A 15,828-nucleotide genomic window follows, 5' to 3' on the forward strand; every position below is an offset into this window, starting at 1 on the left:
ATTTACAGTATAGTAAACCATAGAACTAAAATAATTCAATGAATATCACACTTTTATATTATATATATAAAAAAAAACGGACATTGGTATTGGAATGGAAATTGAATAAAAGACGAAAAATATACAAATTTTTATTATTTTATTAGAACCTTTTAATCAAATATTTTAACAAATTTGGAAACAATTAGTAGGTACGTTCAAATTTCATTCTAGTACATATTTCTTTGTTCTATGTGCTTTTTTAGGTATTTTACATCCTTCTCTTTTTCTGATATCATATTGGTGATTTGATCAATATCATCGATCTCACGTAATTCCTCAATCATCGTTCGTATTACAGCCGATGGCTGATAAAAATCAGTACGCCGATTAGAAAGAATCATTTTTATTTCTTCTTCCAATTCTCTTTCCTTTTCCTGGGATGATTCTATTTCTTTCAATACCTCACGAATTTGATCAGATAACGAATTTTCTTCCTGGAACGGAATTTTTGTAAATCGTGCAATATCGATTGAGTCACACATAAATCGCCGAGCTGCTATTCTATTACAACTAATTTAAATTATTTGGTTGTTGGGATATCATAAAAATTTTATTATTTGAAAAGTATAAAAATTTATTCATATGAAAAAGTGACGTATACAATATAAAATATTCATTTTATAAAAAATGGACCAAATAATTGATTTTCTATACACAAATAAAAAAAACTTCGTTTATCCACTATTACAATATGGCCGGCGTTACTCGAAATCAGAAAATAGTATTTCTTTTTAGAAAAATATCAAATACGGTCCCAAAGATTACATATTTTGTTAATACGATATTTCTGTGTATTTTTACTAATGATACTTTAATGATTTAGTTTGAAAACAGATAAGAATGCATTTGTATAACTATAAGAAATAATATCAATTTTATAACAAAATTTAATCCACGCACAGTCAGTTTGGAGTTTTCTTCCGTGTTTTGGTATATATACAAGGTAAGAATTGATTTTATTTAATATAAAATAATATAAGATGTTTTTATTATGATAATAAAGTATGAAATTATATACGTGTGTCATGAATTATACAGTGAGATACAAAAAATGTTTAGTAATAAAATATTAGTACTGGTGATTATGTGATTAGTAGGATATTTTATACTGAAACAAATTTCTTTTGACAAATCATGAGTTTTTGTCGTTGGAAACAATTTTTTTTAACAAAATTTCAAAAACGAAAAATTAATATTCGTGCTTTTTATTGAGGTTATGTCGAAGAATATTCAACAAAATCAGACATTTTGAAGAAATGAAGAAAATGAAAAATAATGATGATTCCGATTTTTTTTTTTGAGGTTATGTCGATAAATATTGAATAAATACAAATATATTAGTAAAAATGTTACCAGGCGAAGTGAGAAAATTGAATTCAAACGTTTTATCGATAAATATGTTACCAGGGGAGGTTAAAAAGTTGCATTTAAACATTTTATCGAAAAATATGTTACCAGGGGAGGTTAAAAAGTTGCATTTAAACATTTTATCGAAAAATATGTTACCAGGGGAGGTTGAAAAGTTGCATTTAAACGTTTTAACGAAAAATATGTTACCAGGGGAGGTTAGAAAGTTACATTCAAACGTTTTAACGAAAAATATGTTACCAGGGGAGGTTAAAAAGTTGCATTTAAACATTTTATCGAAAAATATGTTACCAGGGGAGGTTAAAAAGTTGCATTTAAACATTTTATCGAAAAATATGTTACCAGGGGAGGTTAAAAAGTTGCATTTAAACATTTTATCGAAAAATATGTTACCAGGGGAGGTTAAAAAGTTGCATTTAAACATTTTATCGAAAAATATGTTACCAGGGGAGGTTGAAAAGTTGCATTTAAACGTTTTAACGAAAAATATGTTACCAGGGGAGGTTAGAAAGTTACATTCAAACGTTTTAACGAAAAATATGTTACCAGGGGAGGTTAAAAAGTTGCATTTAAACATTTTATCGAAAAATATGTTACCAGGGGAGGTTAAAAAGTTGCATTTAAACATTTTATCGAAAAATATGTTACCAGGGGAGGTTAAAAAGTTGCATTTAAACATTTTATCGAAAAATATGTTACCAGGGGAGGTTAAAAAGTTGCATTTAAACATTTTATCGAAAAATATGTTACCAGGGGAGGTTGAAAAGTTGCATTTAAACGTTTTAACGAAAAATATGTTACCAGGGGAGGTTAGAAAGTTACATTCAAACGTTTTAACGAAAAATATGTTACCAGGGGAGGTTAAAAAGTTGCATTTAAACATTTTATCGAAAAATATGTTACCAGGGGAGGTTAAAAAGTTGCATTTAAACATTTTATCGAAAAATATGTTACCAGGGGAGGTTAAAAAGTTGCATTTAAACATTTTATCGAAAAATATGTTACCAGGGGAGGTTAAAAAGTTGCATTCAAACGTTTTAACGAAAAATATGTTAACAGGGGAGGTTAGAAAGTTACATTCAAACGTTTTAACGAAAAATATGTTACCAGGGGAGGTTAGAAAGTTGCATTTAAACATTTTATCGAAAAATATGTTACCAGGGGAGGTTAGAAAGTTACATTCAAACGTTTTAACGAAAAATATGTTACCAGGGGAGGTTAGAAAGTTACATTCAAACGTTTTAACGAAAAATATGTTAACAGGGGAGGTTAGAAAGTTACATTCAAACGTTTTAACGAAAAATATGTTACCAGGGGAGGTTAGAAAGTTGCATTCAAACGTTTCAACGAAAAATATGTTAACAGGGGAGGTTAGAAAGTTACATTCAAACGTTTTAACGAAAAATATGTTACCAGGGGAGACTAGAAAGTTGCAATCAAACGTTTTTACGAAAAATATGTTACCAGGAGAAGTTAAAAGTTAAATTAAGATATTTTAATGGAAAATATGTTACCAGGAGAGATTAAAACGTCAACTTACCAATTTAGAAGTGAGATTTTGCAGTTCTTCTTGAAGTTTAGTCGTCTGCTTATTATATTCATCGCTGGAACACGAAAAAATTTTTTTCTCGTGAATTTTCATGTTTTTTTTTAGAAAAGCGGACAAAAGAAACAATTTTGAGAATTTTTTATATAAAAAAGAAGAGGATTTTTCGAATAAAAAAATTAATTTTACGTACTAGTTTTGTGAATATTCTGTCGCGTTCGTTTTTATGGTGTCTTGTAAATTCTTGATCTGTTCAATTACACCATAGACGTTTTGATAGGCGTTATTAATTTTTTGAAATAATCTATTTTCTGCTAATTGCAATTCTCGCAAAGATTCTTTCTTTTGCTGTATCTCATCCTCTTGATTCTTTACGTAATTATACAATTTTTCGTAAACGGATTTCGGCTCGTGCCTTTTTTCCATCGACCCTTCCTGGAATTCCAATAAACGAAACTAATAACGTCGAAGTAAAAAAATAAACATGGCAACACTGCAATCACCATAAACTTTAGATGCAGTTTATATCGGAATCACCCTGTACATTAAAACTAATCCGAAAAAAATTAAATAAGAAATTTCATCAAATCACCCTGTATATTAAATAATAAATTTTATCCGCGAAAGAAAGACGATAAACTAGGAAAATCTCAAGAAAATAAATAAACATGGCAACACCGCAATCACCATAAACTTCCGGGCAACTGCCTTTCACTAAATTATTTCAGATTTTTTTCTTTACTTTAGATGCAGTTTATATCGGAATCACCCTGTACATTAAAACTAATTCGAAAAAAAATTGAATAAGAAATTTCATCGAATCACCCTGTATACTAAATAATAAATTTTATTCGCGAAAGAAAGACGATAAACTACGGAAATCTCAAGAAAATAAATAAATATGGCAACACCGCAATCACCATAAACTTCCGGGTAACTGCCTTTCACTAAATTATTTCAGATTTTTTTCTTTACATTTCAATTTAGATGCTGTTTATATCGGAATCACCCTGTACATTAAAACTAATCCGAAAAAAATTAAATAAGAAATTTCATCGAGTCACCCTGTATACTAAATAATAAATTTTATCCGCGAAAGAAAGACGATAAACTAGGAAAATCTCAAGAAAATAAATAAACATGGCAACACCGCAATCACCATAAACTTCCGGGCAACTGCCTTTCACTAAATTATTTCAGATTTTTTTCTTTACTTTAGATGCAGTTTATATCGGAATCACCCTGTACATTAAAACTAATTCGAAAAAAAATTGAATAAGAAATTTCATCGAATCACCCTGTATACTAAATAATAAATTTTATTCGCGAAAGAAAGACGATAAACTACGGAAATCTCAAGAAAATAAATAAATATGGCAACACCGCAATCACCATAAACTTCCGGGTAACTGCCTTTCACTAAATTATTTCAGATTTTTTTCTTTACATTTCAATTTAGATGCTGTTTACATAGGAATCACCCTGTATATTAAGACTAATCCGAAAAAAATCAAATAAGAAATTTCATCGAATCACCCTGTATACTAAATAATAAATTTTATCCTCGAAGGAAAGATGATAAACCACGGAAATCTCAAGAAAATAAATAAACATGGCAACACCGCAATCACCATAAACTTCCGGGTAACTGCCTTTCAATAAATTATTTCAGATTTTTTTCTTTACATTTCAATTTAGATGCTGTTTACATAGGAATCACCCTGTATATTAAGACTAATCCGAAAAAAATCAAATAAGAAATTTCATCGAATCACCCTGTATACTAAATAATAAATTTTATCCTCGAAGGAAAGATGATAAACCACGGAAATCTCAAGAAAATAAATAAACATGGCAACACCGCAATCACCATAAACTTCCGGGTAACTGCCTTTCAATAAATTATTTCAGATTTTTTTCTTTACATTTCAATTTAGATGCTGTTTACATCGGAATCACCCTGTACATTAAAACTAATCCGAAAAAAATTAAATAAGAAATTTCATCGAATCACCCTGTATACTAAATAATAAATTTTATCCGCGAAGAATTGATGATAAACTAGGGAAATCTCAAGAAAATAAATAAATATGGCAACGGCGCCAACACTCTAAATGCTTTCTTATCGCCATCTTGTTCCGAATTAATTCCGATGTTTCCCTTTACATTTCGATTATTACTTTGGAAACACCTTGTATAGTATAAATAATTCGCGGCATAGCTATTTCTATCTGCTTCTGTCTGGATAGTTTTCATCGAATTATTTCAATTTTTTCCTATAGTTTCATCAATATTTATAGGTATCGGAATCACCCTACCCTGTACATTAAAAAAAAATCCGAATAAAATTGAATTTAAAATTACATCCGTTTATGGAAGATAATCGATTACGGAAATTTCGAGAAAATAAGTAAACACGGCAATACCGCGATTCCCATATATTTCCGTATAACTGCGTTTAAATTATTTCAGATTATTTTTTATAGATTTCAATTTAGATCTCAGGATCACCCTGTACATTAAAACTAATCCGAAAAAAATTAATTAAGAAATTTCATCGAATCACCCTGTATACTAAATAATAAATTTTATCCGCGAAGAATTGATAAACCACGGAAATCTCAAGAAAATAAATAAATATGGCAACACCGCAATCACCATAAACTTCCGGGCAACCGCCTTTTACTAAATTATTTCAGATTTTTTTCTTTACATTTCACTTTAGATGCAGTTTATATCGGAATCACCCTGTACATTAAAACTAATTCGAAAAAAATTAAATAAAAATTTCATCGAGTCACCCTGTATACTAAATAATAAATTTTATCCGCGAAAGAAAGACGGTAAACTACGGAAATCTCAACAAAATAAATAAATATGGCAACACCGCCAACACTCTGTATGCTTTCTTATCGCCATCTTGTTCCGAATTAATTCGGATTCGAATTACATTTCGATTATTACTATAACTACAAATAATTGGAAAAAGCCGCATAAATAAATGTAAACAGAAACAAACGATATTTATAACCACTCCTAATAGAAAGATAATTCCAGTTCCGATATGTCATATGTAGCGCCCATAAAAACGAAAAAACCCGCCATCGAGCGCGTTTCATGAACTCCCGCGCGCTAAATTGAACCAATTACCTAAATTGTTTCACGTATTAACCTAACAAATGACTAACCGAGCACTTTTAATCTCTTTTAATTGTCACACGTACTCGGTCAGTCAAAAATTCCATTTCGTTATCGGGAACTCAACTGAAACTGACAAATTGATAAGGAAAGATAAGCGTTTCCTTTAGTTATAACCTCAACGTAGAGATGTGTGTATAGTGTCAATGCGATTATTGTTTTTTTTTGTTACTCAAAAAAATTGGGATATTAAAGAGATAATGTGATATTGATGCTCCATTGAAAGGTTAGTTATTTGTATATATATATATATATATATATATATATATATATATATATATATATATATATATATATATATGTTTTCGAGAATCGTTTCAAATAATGACGAATGAAGTTTGCACGCCCTTAGGTTTACGTCATCGTAAATATTTTGTCAGGCTGGAAATTAGAATTTCCATCATATGATGATGTGATTTACAATGTGTTAATGGTAATATGACCGAATTAATTTTTTTTTTATTTCAAATTCGTTATACGTTATATTCAACCGACAATATTTGACGTTCGATTTGATTTTGAGTATTTACTATATACGAGGAGTGTTCGATATTTTATTCACATTTGATTTTATTATTTACTCGAGGTAGTTAAAATGGAGGATTGGGAGGGAGTTTTTTTTTCTATAAAAATAACGAGATATCTTCAAAATTAGGTATCAAGTATACCGGTGGTGAAAAAAGTATGTTTTTATAAGAGTAGTTTCATATTATTGTTACTATATCGTTTTTTTGGCTCTAAAAACTCGAAAAGTTCACCGATTTCGATAATTTTTTTTTAAATATTCGGATTTACAAAAAAAATACGAGGATTAAAATAAATTAGACTTATATTAGTTCGTGTGAAACGTGAAAAACAATTGTTGATAACTTTTTTCCATTTCTGTCTATCCATAAGCTTTTTTTCCTATTTTCTCATCCATATTCTTTCCAAATCCATATCCACCTCGACCTCAATCTTCTTCTCGTAGTTTCTAGTTGTTTCATAGTGAAAATATCATCGTAAAGTTCTTTTTTTGGTCTAGTTTCCCATATTTCATGGGATCTTAATAATTTCCATGATAATTTTATCGTTTACAAATCCTATTTCCGTTTTTATTGTTTTAAAAATGTGTTTTTTTATTATATCACTCGGATTTCTACACATTCTGTTTGATTTTCATATTCTATTCCTTCTTTGGTTGGGTTCAATGACCTTAGAAATATGTCACATGATATCGCAGCTATTTCTTAACATTTTCTTAGTTTTTAACTTTTATTTATTGTTCCTACTACAGATTTTTCATTATTAGTAACTTTTCCCCCCATTCAATCCCCCAAAACTATATAAATTTTGTTTTACTTGGTATTGAACTTTTCCTCTTTGGGTTAAGTTAGGTTAGGATCTTACAGTGTCCAGTTTTTACAATTTTTTTAGTTTTTCTCATATAAATTTCGATTTATATATTCAAATACATTCCTATACAAACTTTACTTGAAATATAATGTTAAATTTGCAACAAAAAAAGACAGAAAATACTTGTTTCTACATATAAAAAGTATTTTTTACAATATCTTTTGGATTTATTCTGCTAACAATCACATTTACACTATTTTTTGAACATTTCAATATAGATAAATAGCTCTGCACCACCCTGTATTATATTAACGAATTTTATTCAAAACAATCGCACCTTTTTATTAAATATTTTAAAAATAACGGAAATGTATCCTTAAAAACAATAATAATATTGAATAAAACGTTAATTAGCATTCTTAAAGCAAATGTTTTGCTTATTCCAACGATTCAATCACTTATAGGTATTGGCAGTGTGTATTGTTTATTCAAAAGCGCGGCACACGTTTAATGTTGCATCTAAACGTACGTGTATAAAATTAATACCAAGTGAAGGTTGTCGTAAATGTATTTTCCTTACACCAATTCGTTTCAATGACACACAATTATAATTTGTAATAATATAACAACCCCCCTGGTATTACAAAATATAATAATTTTTTTTTCAGGCTTCATTATGAGTAATAGTGTCAAAATAACCGTTGTCGGAGACGGTATAGTAGGAAAAACCTGTATGTTAAGTACTTATACGACTGGTGAATTTCCTGCAGAATACGTACCAACAGTGTGAGTATACATATTTTGCAATATAACACAGCGACACCTATTATTAAACTCAAATGTAATAAAAAAATACTTTATCTCATTGACTCATTACCGTTGATTAGATATGTAATTGAGTAAAATGCAATTACCGGTTTTCTAACCTCATTTTTTACGAATCACACACAATTGTTATTTTTAATATCATTTTTTTAGTTTTGAACATTATGGGCAGAAAATAACCGTTGATGATATTGAATACGACATGACATTATGGGATACTGCTGGTCAAGAAGATTATGAAAGACTTAGGCCATTATCTTATCCGCATGTAAGATATTTAATTTTAATTAGTACTGAGGGAGTAATATTTACCTGTACTGCGTGGGTACACATCTCGAGGAACGATTCAAAATCGTGTATATTCTCAAATTTAGACATTTTTACACTTTCACACACCTTAACAAAGTATGAAACTATACTGGCACTAAATGCTGAGAATAACTTTGACAGGTAGCGGCCATTTGTTACTTCTTTTGTTTACATTGTTATACATTACTCAAAGACTACTATGCATGTCGACAATAACTGGGATTTATTAAAATCATATAAATGGATAATTAAATCTTATATAACACAAAAGTTTATTTAGTATTTTTTGATTTCGTTATTCTTAGTTTTTTCAATTTCATCACGCACACGCATTGAATTAAGAGTTAAAAGGAATAAACAAAAGTTTGATGCCCAAGATGGTTATTGCATATGGCGGACGGTGATATCCGCTTTACCATAGGCGTGCTATATAAAAATTATTTAATAGCAAATAATTGAAATATGAATAGAATTCCGAAAAACATTTATTGTAAATATAATAAAATCAATGTTTTTTCAATATAATTTGCACTAAATTTATTTTTACAAATAAAACTGAATGTAATGTTGAAAAAATTTCAAAAACTATTTATAATAAAAGAATATTATGCTTTTCTGATGGAATAATGTCGTGGAGCATCGTATTTTTCGTCTCTCTAATTGAAATAACTTATTTGATGATAATTCATAATATCAAAAGCATTATTTACAAGGGATATAAAGTACTTATGTTTTATTTTCTGTCTTGACTGTTTTTCTCTAAAGACTATCAATTATTCCATAGTTTGTCATAATTTTATATATTCTCATATTTATTAACAGTGAGTTTTTGCTTTTAACAAACTTACCATAATTTTTTTTCACACCAAATAATTTTCCAATTTTCGAAATTTTTTAAATAATCGTTTTTTGCAAATCCATGATTTTGCTTTCAATTTTTTATATGGATTCATAAAACGAGTTATAATAAGTATTTCTAACTAGAATTATGACCTTGGAGGAGACTTGAATAACTCAATAAAAGTGTGATAAATATACTGAATTATAATTATGTTACGCCTATGTCTTAACCTTATGAATTGTGGATGTTGGTGTAGTGGTAGTGTAAACAGTGTGTTAGAAATGAATATCACTAACGCTTCTCGAAATTTCGACAAAACAAAAAATGATTTGTTTAAAATAGTTTCAATGAAAAGTTACAATTTATTAATAGGATAAAAATAAGGCTAAAGGTAGAAAAAAATAAATTATTTCCAAATCAAATTAGATACACATGATTAATGAAAATTTTATATATGAAATTTTGAATACCTGATTCAGCGTTGTTGTTAATGTTTACCAGTAATCTTATAAAATTTTTGTATTTGTCTAAGATGATATGGGTATAAACACTTAAGATTCATTTATTCATTATTTGTTATTTAAACTTTACCAAACAAACAAATTATCACAATTACAGTTAAGTTATAAATGACACGTAGTACACGTCTAGTAGTTCAAATGTAAAAGAAACCGGATCTTCACAAAAGGCGATGTGACTCGTTTATCTACTTACACAACCATTTCGTACAATTATGAGTATTTGAGTTTATTTTTAACGAAAAGAAGATTTTTTCGATAAGTTTCAATAAAATTTTAAATATAACTACAAATTTCTAATATTTTTTAGACAAATTGTTTCCTGGTTTGTTTTTCCGTCGATAAAAATTTGGCCTCGTACGACAACGTAACCTTAAAATGGGTACCAGAAGTTAGGCATTTTAGTCCAAATGTACCAATCGTTATAGTAGGTAAGATGTACCATTTATTTATTTACTTTAGATGTTCAGTTCAAAACGAAAAGCAAACAAAACGTGTTTTAATGCACTTAGTTTATAATTTAGTAGTTTCCAAACGTTAAATCAATAACTACAAGGTTTATTTTCAAATGAATTTCATATTTGTTGTGGCCTTTTGAATACCACATCTTTTTATAAAGCCATGGTGCTAAATCTGGTAAGTAAGGAAGATGTGGACCTATAGATGTAAAAAAATCGAATTTCAATAATATTTTGTGGTATTGTACGTCTTTATGATATAAACAAAGCTTCAGGCTCATATCTTTATTATTTAAGCTTTTCAAAAAGTAAGTACATGTCTGAACTAACAAAATTGTCAACGTTTTCATATTTTGGGATCAAAATATTGTTTTCTCTATCGATATCTGATTTATTTCCACTTATAAATAATCCTGAGAGTCGCTATATAAATTTTCACATTTAGTGAGCTTTTTTCGGGCCCCTTTTTTCAATTTCAAACGAAACTTACCTCGTACAGGTGCTGTATTAGCAGATTGACAAAATTGAACGTTTCTACTTATTGATGGATGTAGATACAATGTAACTTTGGCTAATTTTTTTTCTTTTGTATTTTCAGCAACCAAAATAGATTTGAGGAACGATCCCAGTTTGGCGTGTTACACTCCCGAGGAGGGTAAAAAATTGAAAAGGAAAGTTCGCGCTCAAAGTTACATGGAATGTTCAGCTTTGGCTAATCAGGGATTGGAGGAAGTGTTCGTTGAAGCCATAAGAGTGTATCGGAAAAGTAAAAACAGAAAACCAACACCAAGACATTGTATTTTATTATAAGATAATCATATTCTACAGGAAATTTTTTCAAAATTATTTTCACAAACTTAAAAAAATAAACATTAGAATGCGAAATAGATTTAACTTACTTTTATTTACATCCGTTATTGGTTTAATACAACTGCTTTCGTTTTATCGTATTTTTTAAATAAATTCGATCAAATTTTGATATTTTTATTGCAGTATTTTGAAAATAATGTACATTTTGAAAATATACATTCACAATAAATACTAATTTATTAATCGATATATTTTTTTTTTCAATTTTCCTTAATACCCAACAGCGGAAAGTTATTTTATAATAACCGGAAGGTATTTTTGGTAGTCCCATGGATATATAAACCAAAAATGTACAGATATTTTTTTTTCAAATTTATATACGAGGGTTTTCTGAAAATTTTCTTCAAATTGTTTACGATTTCTGGTTATACCCCAGGGTTTAGTCTTCTAATACAAGTTAGGTCCGTTTTTTGTTCCCCAGAATCTCGGAAACTTATCAAACATGTAATATTACATCACCCCAACCCCCAATGACACCCTGTACAGGTCAAAGATGAGTTCAATGATCAAAATTATGTCAAACCATATATTAATCAACACAACCCCTATTTAAAACAATTTTTTATCCAAATTTCGTTTTATTCGAAAATTCACAACTAGAAAAACGATTTTCCAAGTCAATTTTATGTAATGATTTTTCTTTAGCTCCAAAATAAGTTTCCGATTCAACAATAACTACATTATATGATTGATATTCATTTCGTTGAAACTTTTTTGATGCCTGTAGTCACTAAGGGCTAGATCTGGAGAATATGGTGGGAAATTTGAAGGTTATTCCATTGAATTTGAGATTATGTCTTCGAGAAAGAGAATTTTCTTCTTAAATCGCTCATATCTATGAAAATGTAGGAAAATATGACGATAATTGATCAGGATTTACCACAATAGCGACCCAAGCTTCTTGATTTTTGGGAAATTTTATAAGAATATTGTACAGGGTGATTGGAAATTTGAATCTGTTGCTGTTTACTTCAAGAAGTTCAAAAAAAACAAACTGTTGCGGGAAATGGTTCCAAAAATTTTGAAATTGTCGTTTGAAAGATGGTATTTGGTATTTTTAGTGACTTTTATAGGTCAAGCCAGTGAATTATTGATTAATGATACGTTGTAACAATTAAAACCAGTATTTAACGAAGAGATATCCAAAATTTGTGTTTTTTTAATGAAACATACAGTATTTTAATTGCATTTTCAAAATATACTATGAATTTTGGTATTTGAAATATCGTACCAAGTTTTTTTTAAATTTCAAGATGCAGTTTTCCAAATGTAAAAATAAAAACAATTTAATTTTGGAAACAAAAAGAAAATTGTCATAATAACGATTAAATTTTTGAATATTCACAGTATTTACAATAAAAAACTCAATTTTTTTCCACCAGTGGATTTTACATTGAAAATAAGGGAATTTTAACCTCACAACCCTGTATCTGAATCAACTAGTTTTAGCAGAGATTTAATAACTGAAATTTTTGAAAAATTCGATAAAATAAAACCAGATCTAACCTGAAATCATAATCAACTGAACCAATCTCATCGTAAAACTCCCATATGCAAATTTTCAATAATTTTCTATATATAAATCGATTCAATTCAACGTGGTACACCCTGTAGAAGCTTTTTATAACCATAAATAACCATAGTTACAGGATGAAGCGTTTATAGCATTTTATTTATTCGGAACATATTCGATTTCGTTTAGTAATTCTTGAAGACACTTTTCCCTCATATCGTTTATCGATTCTTCTTCGGTTTGAATTTGCATGTTTGTTGGAGAACCGTCTAAATATAATGATTCCACTTCGGGTAGTATGTTTGAGATAATCGGTGAAAACGATGGTTTTTCATGCTGGGTATACAATAAATCTTCTATTTCACCTAGGCAAATCATTAAATTTTCAAAACCAGTAAAAAAAACTTAAAATTGAAATAAAAATATAATTTTTTTAAAAATCTGTCAATTAAATAAGTAATAAACAAATTAATAACAAATATATTGACAGGTTTTAAGAAATTGTCAAAATACAGCTAAAACAAAACGAACGTCCTCTTAATTTCGTCAAACTGTGAAAATATATATCTAAATACATATTTTAAGAGCATTAATTCTATCTATAGTCACCCTTTCAGTCCTAGATTATTCTAAACCAGTATTCAGTTCTTATAGAAAGTAATTAAATCATTCGGTACAAGAATTACATTAGAAGATAGAAAAATAACGATTTTAACTACTAAAACATTTTGTTTCTCCCTGTATAATATGTATTAGTCAAATTAATATTCTCCAAGAACTTTTTTATAACATTTTTATATAAACAAGAGTGTTTACAAAGCTTCAAAATGTTGTTTACGTATGGTACATTTGAACTACTGAAGTATTAATTCTCAATTAACGGATTCTTTTATTAATTTTTGGTTAATACATACCTGGAGATTCGCCAATAACCTGTTCTGCTGTAATATTATTCACAACGGTACATAAATCAGTTTTTTTATAACTAATTTCAATACGTTCGTTATTATTCAATATAATCGATTCCTTTTGTACCAAAGAATTATCCGAAACGGTTAAAGGCTCTTGTCGTACAACGCTAATATTTCCCGTGTCCAAATCGACGTTCATTATACTTCTAGAGGTAGAATGTGACGCTGGTGTATTGGATTGTTGTTCACAACTGATATTCGTTAGACACTTGTGAGATTTTTGACTAACTTTGTACCGAAAACTTTTATCACACACGTTACATTTGTAGGGCATCACCCCCGTGTGGATTCTCCGGTGAACTAAATAAGATACTCTTTGTCTGAAACTTTTACCTAAAAACAATAACAATAAATTAACAGCTTACTCGAGAATAAACGAAATTTTACGTTTGTTTACATTACAAGAATTTTTTGAGGTTAAGTTAGGCGGGATTAGTCACAAAAATTTGATAGATAAAACAAAATAAAAACACACACGCTAATTATTAATAATTTTCGCTGATCTAGAACTCACCGCACGTTTCGCATATGAATGGTCTTTCTCCGGAATGTATCCTAGCATGATTCTGTAAAGTAGATAGCTCCTTAAAGGCCCTACCGCATTCGTTACAAATGTGAGGCTTTTCCGATGAATGGTACAGCATATGTTTGTGATAGGATTGTTGAAAAGTGAAAGATTTATTGCACAAAGTGCAACAATAAGGCATTTCACCTATAAAAAAAATAACGTATCTGTGTAACCTCGTCGAAAAAAGATGTTACAACGTTTCTACTTCTTTTTTATGTAATCTACACCGCGTTTTCGTTCAATTTGAATCACCCTACACCACACCCAACATGTCATTAAGAATATGAAATTACAAAATTGTTGTTATCTCTTTCTCTGTATCTATATTTGAATCTTTCTCTGTCTCTCTATAATTCTGGGTATATTCAGGTCATTTTACTGTATATCTCTGTCTAGTTTATATAACTCTCTCTCTCTCTCTCTCTTCACAATTCCTTTCACTCTAGTCCTATTTCTCTCTCTATCTTTCTTGTATGCGTCTCTCTCACTTTGCCCGCCCCTTTATGTTCCTCTCTCTCTCACTCTCTTTTTCATCTCTGTATGTCTCTCTCGCTTTATCTCCCCTTACCTGTATGTAATCTTTTGTGTTTCTTCAAAAAATATTTGGTGGTAAACCATTTAGAACAAACGTCGCATTCCCATTGTTTGTTATCTTGTGTTTTTCCTCCGTTTTGTCGTTTATCGGCACTGTTATTATCGTCGTTTTCAGAAACTAGAGTTTTTTCCTTTTTCTTTTCGTTGTTTTCCAAATTCCGCGTAGTACGAATAAAACCGTAATGAGCTACCCTCAAATGCACCATTAAACTACCCCTCATTTTAAATTTTTTACTACACAAATGACAGTGGTAGTTGTAGGTGCCCGTTTCGACGTCGGGGGGCGTTTGGTGAAGTAATTTTTGATGAATATCGAGAATATATTTATCGGTAAATGAAAAACTGCATATATCACATTTGACGTGTTCTTCTGAAACGTTTTTAATTTCACTTTCGATTTTCGTGTCTATTTCCTTTCGTAAATTATCCTCTATCGGTTTGGGGAGTGACGAATTCCCCATGTGGGCGAAAAGGTGTATCGTAAGTTTATCCAATCCCAATAAAGTTTCCGAACAGACCGGACAAGACACTAAATTCGTTGCAACGTGTACTAACGTAGCCCTAAGGGCGTCGACGCAATTGAAATGCGGATTCAAACACACCGGACACGATAATAATTTAATTTCCATCTTCACAATATGGCCACTACTTTTGGAAAACCGATTTTGACTAATAATTGCATCGGCGTGATTCTATTTTTGATCTTGATTATTTACGAATGTCTTGGGAGCACGAGGAGTATTTTTAGATATTTCGATAGCCAGGGACGACTCTAGATTATAAAGCACGCGAACGCCAACGAATTTCAGTAGCATCACTAAAGTTTGTAATAGGTAATTCGTAATATACAATGATTAATTATTTATTCTATA

General features: G+C 29.5%; 3 protein-coding genes across 6 annotated transcripts; 1 reads left to right on the forward strand and 2 right to left on the reverse strand.

Moving 5' to 3' along the window:
• Nucleotides 1-122: 122 nt before the first annotated feature.
• On the reverse strand, nucleotides 123-10,273 carry LOC130444952 (uncharacterized). 2 transcript variants are annotated; one of them, XM_056780347.1, is made up of 4 exons: nucleotides 9,935-10,273; nucleotides 3,150-3,391; nucleotides 2,951-3,014; nucleotides 123-476 (listed from the first exon to the last, which is right to left on the reverse strand). In XM_056780347.1, exons 2-4 carry the CDS (start codon nucleotides 3,380-3,382, stop codon nucleotides 210-212), a joined length of 564 nt encoding a protein of 187 aa, XP_056636325.1. In that variant the 5' UTR covers nucleotides 3,383-3,391; nucleotides 9,935-10,273; the 3' UTR covers nucleotides 123-209. The 2 variants fall into 2 exon arrangements, with proteins under 2 accessions (XP_056636325.1, XP_056636324.1); XM_056780346.1 differs by having other exon boundaries at nucleotides 180-476; nucleotides 8,627-10,273.
• LOC130444954 (ras-like GTP-binding protein RhoL) lies at nucleotides 6,161-11,497 on the forward strand. Of its 3 annotated transcripts, none has more exons than XM_056780348.1 (5): nucleotides 6,161-6,380; nucleotides 8,158-8,275; nucleotides 8,468-8,582; nucleotides 10,293-10,413; nucleotides 11,039-11,497. In XM_056780348.1, exons 2-5 carry the CDS (start codon nucleotides 8,166-8,168, stop codon nucleotides 11,248-11,250), a joined length of 558 nt encoding a protein of 185 aa, XP_056636326.1. In that variant the 5' UTR covers nucleotides 6,161-6,380; nucleotides 8,158-8,165; the 3' UTR covers nucleotides 11,251-11,497. The 3 variants fall into 3 exon arrangements, with proteins under 3 accessions (XP_056636326.1, XP_056636328.1, XP_056636327.1); XM_056780350.1 differs by lacking the exon at nucleotides 6,161-6,380 and adding an exon at nucleotides 7,881-8,014; XM_056780349.1 differs by lacking the exon at nucleotides 6,161-6,380 and adding an exon at nucleotides 7,883-8,103.
• On the reverse strand, nucleotides 11,221-15,621 carry LOC130444950 (zinc finger protein 160). The gene is made up of 4 exons (XM_056780344.1): nucleotides 14,931-15,621; nucleotides 14,309-14,506; nucleotides 13,738-14,127; nucleotides 11,221-13,188 (listed from the first exon to the last, which is right to left on the reverse strand). Exons 1-4 carry the CDS (start codon nucleotides 15,583-15,585, stop codon nucleotides 12,980-12,982), a joined length of 1,452 nt encoding a protein of 483 aa, XP_056636322.1. The 5' UTR covers nucleotides 15,586-15,621; the 3' UTR covers nucleotides 11,221-12,979.
• Nucleotides 15,622-15,828: the final 207 nt, after the last annotated feature.

Source organism: Diorhabda sublineata, chromosome 6 (assembly GCF_026230105.1).
Source record: "Diorhabda sublineata isolate icDioSubl1.1 chromosome 6, icDioSubl1.1, whole genome shotgun sequence".
In the NCBI taxonomy this organism is placed as follows: Eukaryota; Metazoa; Arthropoda; class Insecta; order Coleoptera; family Chrysomelidae; genus Diorhabda; species Diorhabda sublineata.

Excerpts from the sequence above, each read along its gene's own strand:
- LOC130444950 (XM_056780344.1), bottom strand. The coding sequence starts at position 15,585 with ATGGAAATTAAATTATTATCGTGTCCGGTGTGTTTGAATCCGCATTTC. Across the intron at positions 14,507-14,930 it reads ACACAAAAGATTACATACAG|GTGAAATGCCTTATTGTTGC; the intron begins GTAAGGGGAGAT and ends TTTTTTTTATAG. Across the intron at positions 13,189-13,737 it reads GGTTATTGGCGAATCTCCAG|GTGAAATAGAAGATTTATTG; the intron begins GTATGTATTAAC and ends TGATTTGCCTAG.
- LOC130444954 (XM_056780348.1), top strand. The coding sequence starts at position 8,166 with ATGAGTAATAGTGTCAAAATAACCGTTGTCGGAGACGGTATAGTAGGA. Across the intron at positions 8,276-8,467 it reads GCAGAATACGTACCAACAGT|TTTTGAACATTATGGGCAGA; the intron begins GTGAGTATACAT and ends TCATTTTTTTAG. Across the intron at positions 8,583-10,292 it reads GGCCATTATCTTATCCGCAT|ACAAATTGTTTCCTGGTTTG; the intron begins GTAAGATATTTA and ends AATATTTTTTAG.
- LOC130444952 (XM_056780346.1), bottom strand. The coding sequence starts at position 8,692 with ATGTCTAAATTTGAGAATATACACGATTTTGAATCGTTCCTCGAGATG. Across the intron at positions 3,392-8,626 it reads TGTGTACCCACGCAGTACAG|GAAGGGTCGATGGAAAAAAG; the intron begins GTAAATATTACT and ends TTGGAATTCCAG. Across the intron at positions 3,015-3,149 it reads ACAGAATATTCACAAAACTA|CGATGAATATAATAAGCAGA; the intron begins GTACGTAAAATT and ends TTCGTGTTCCAG.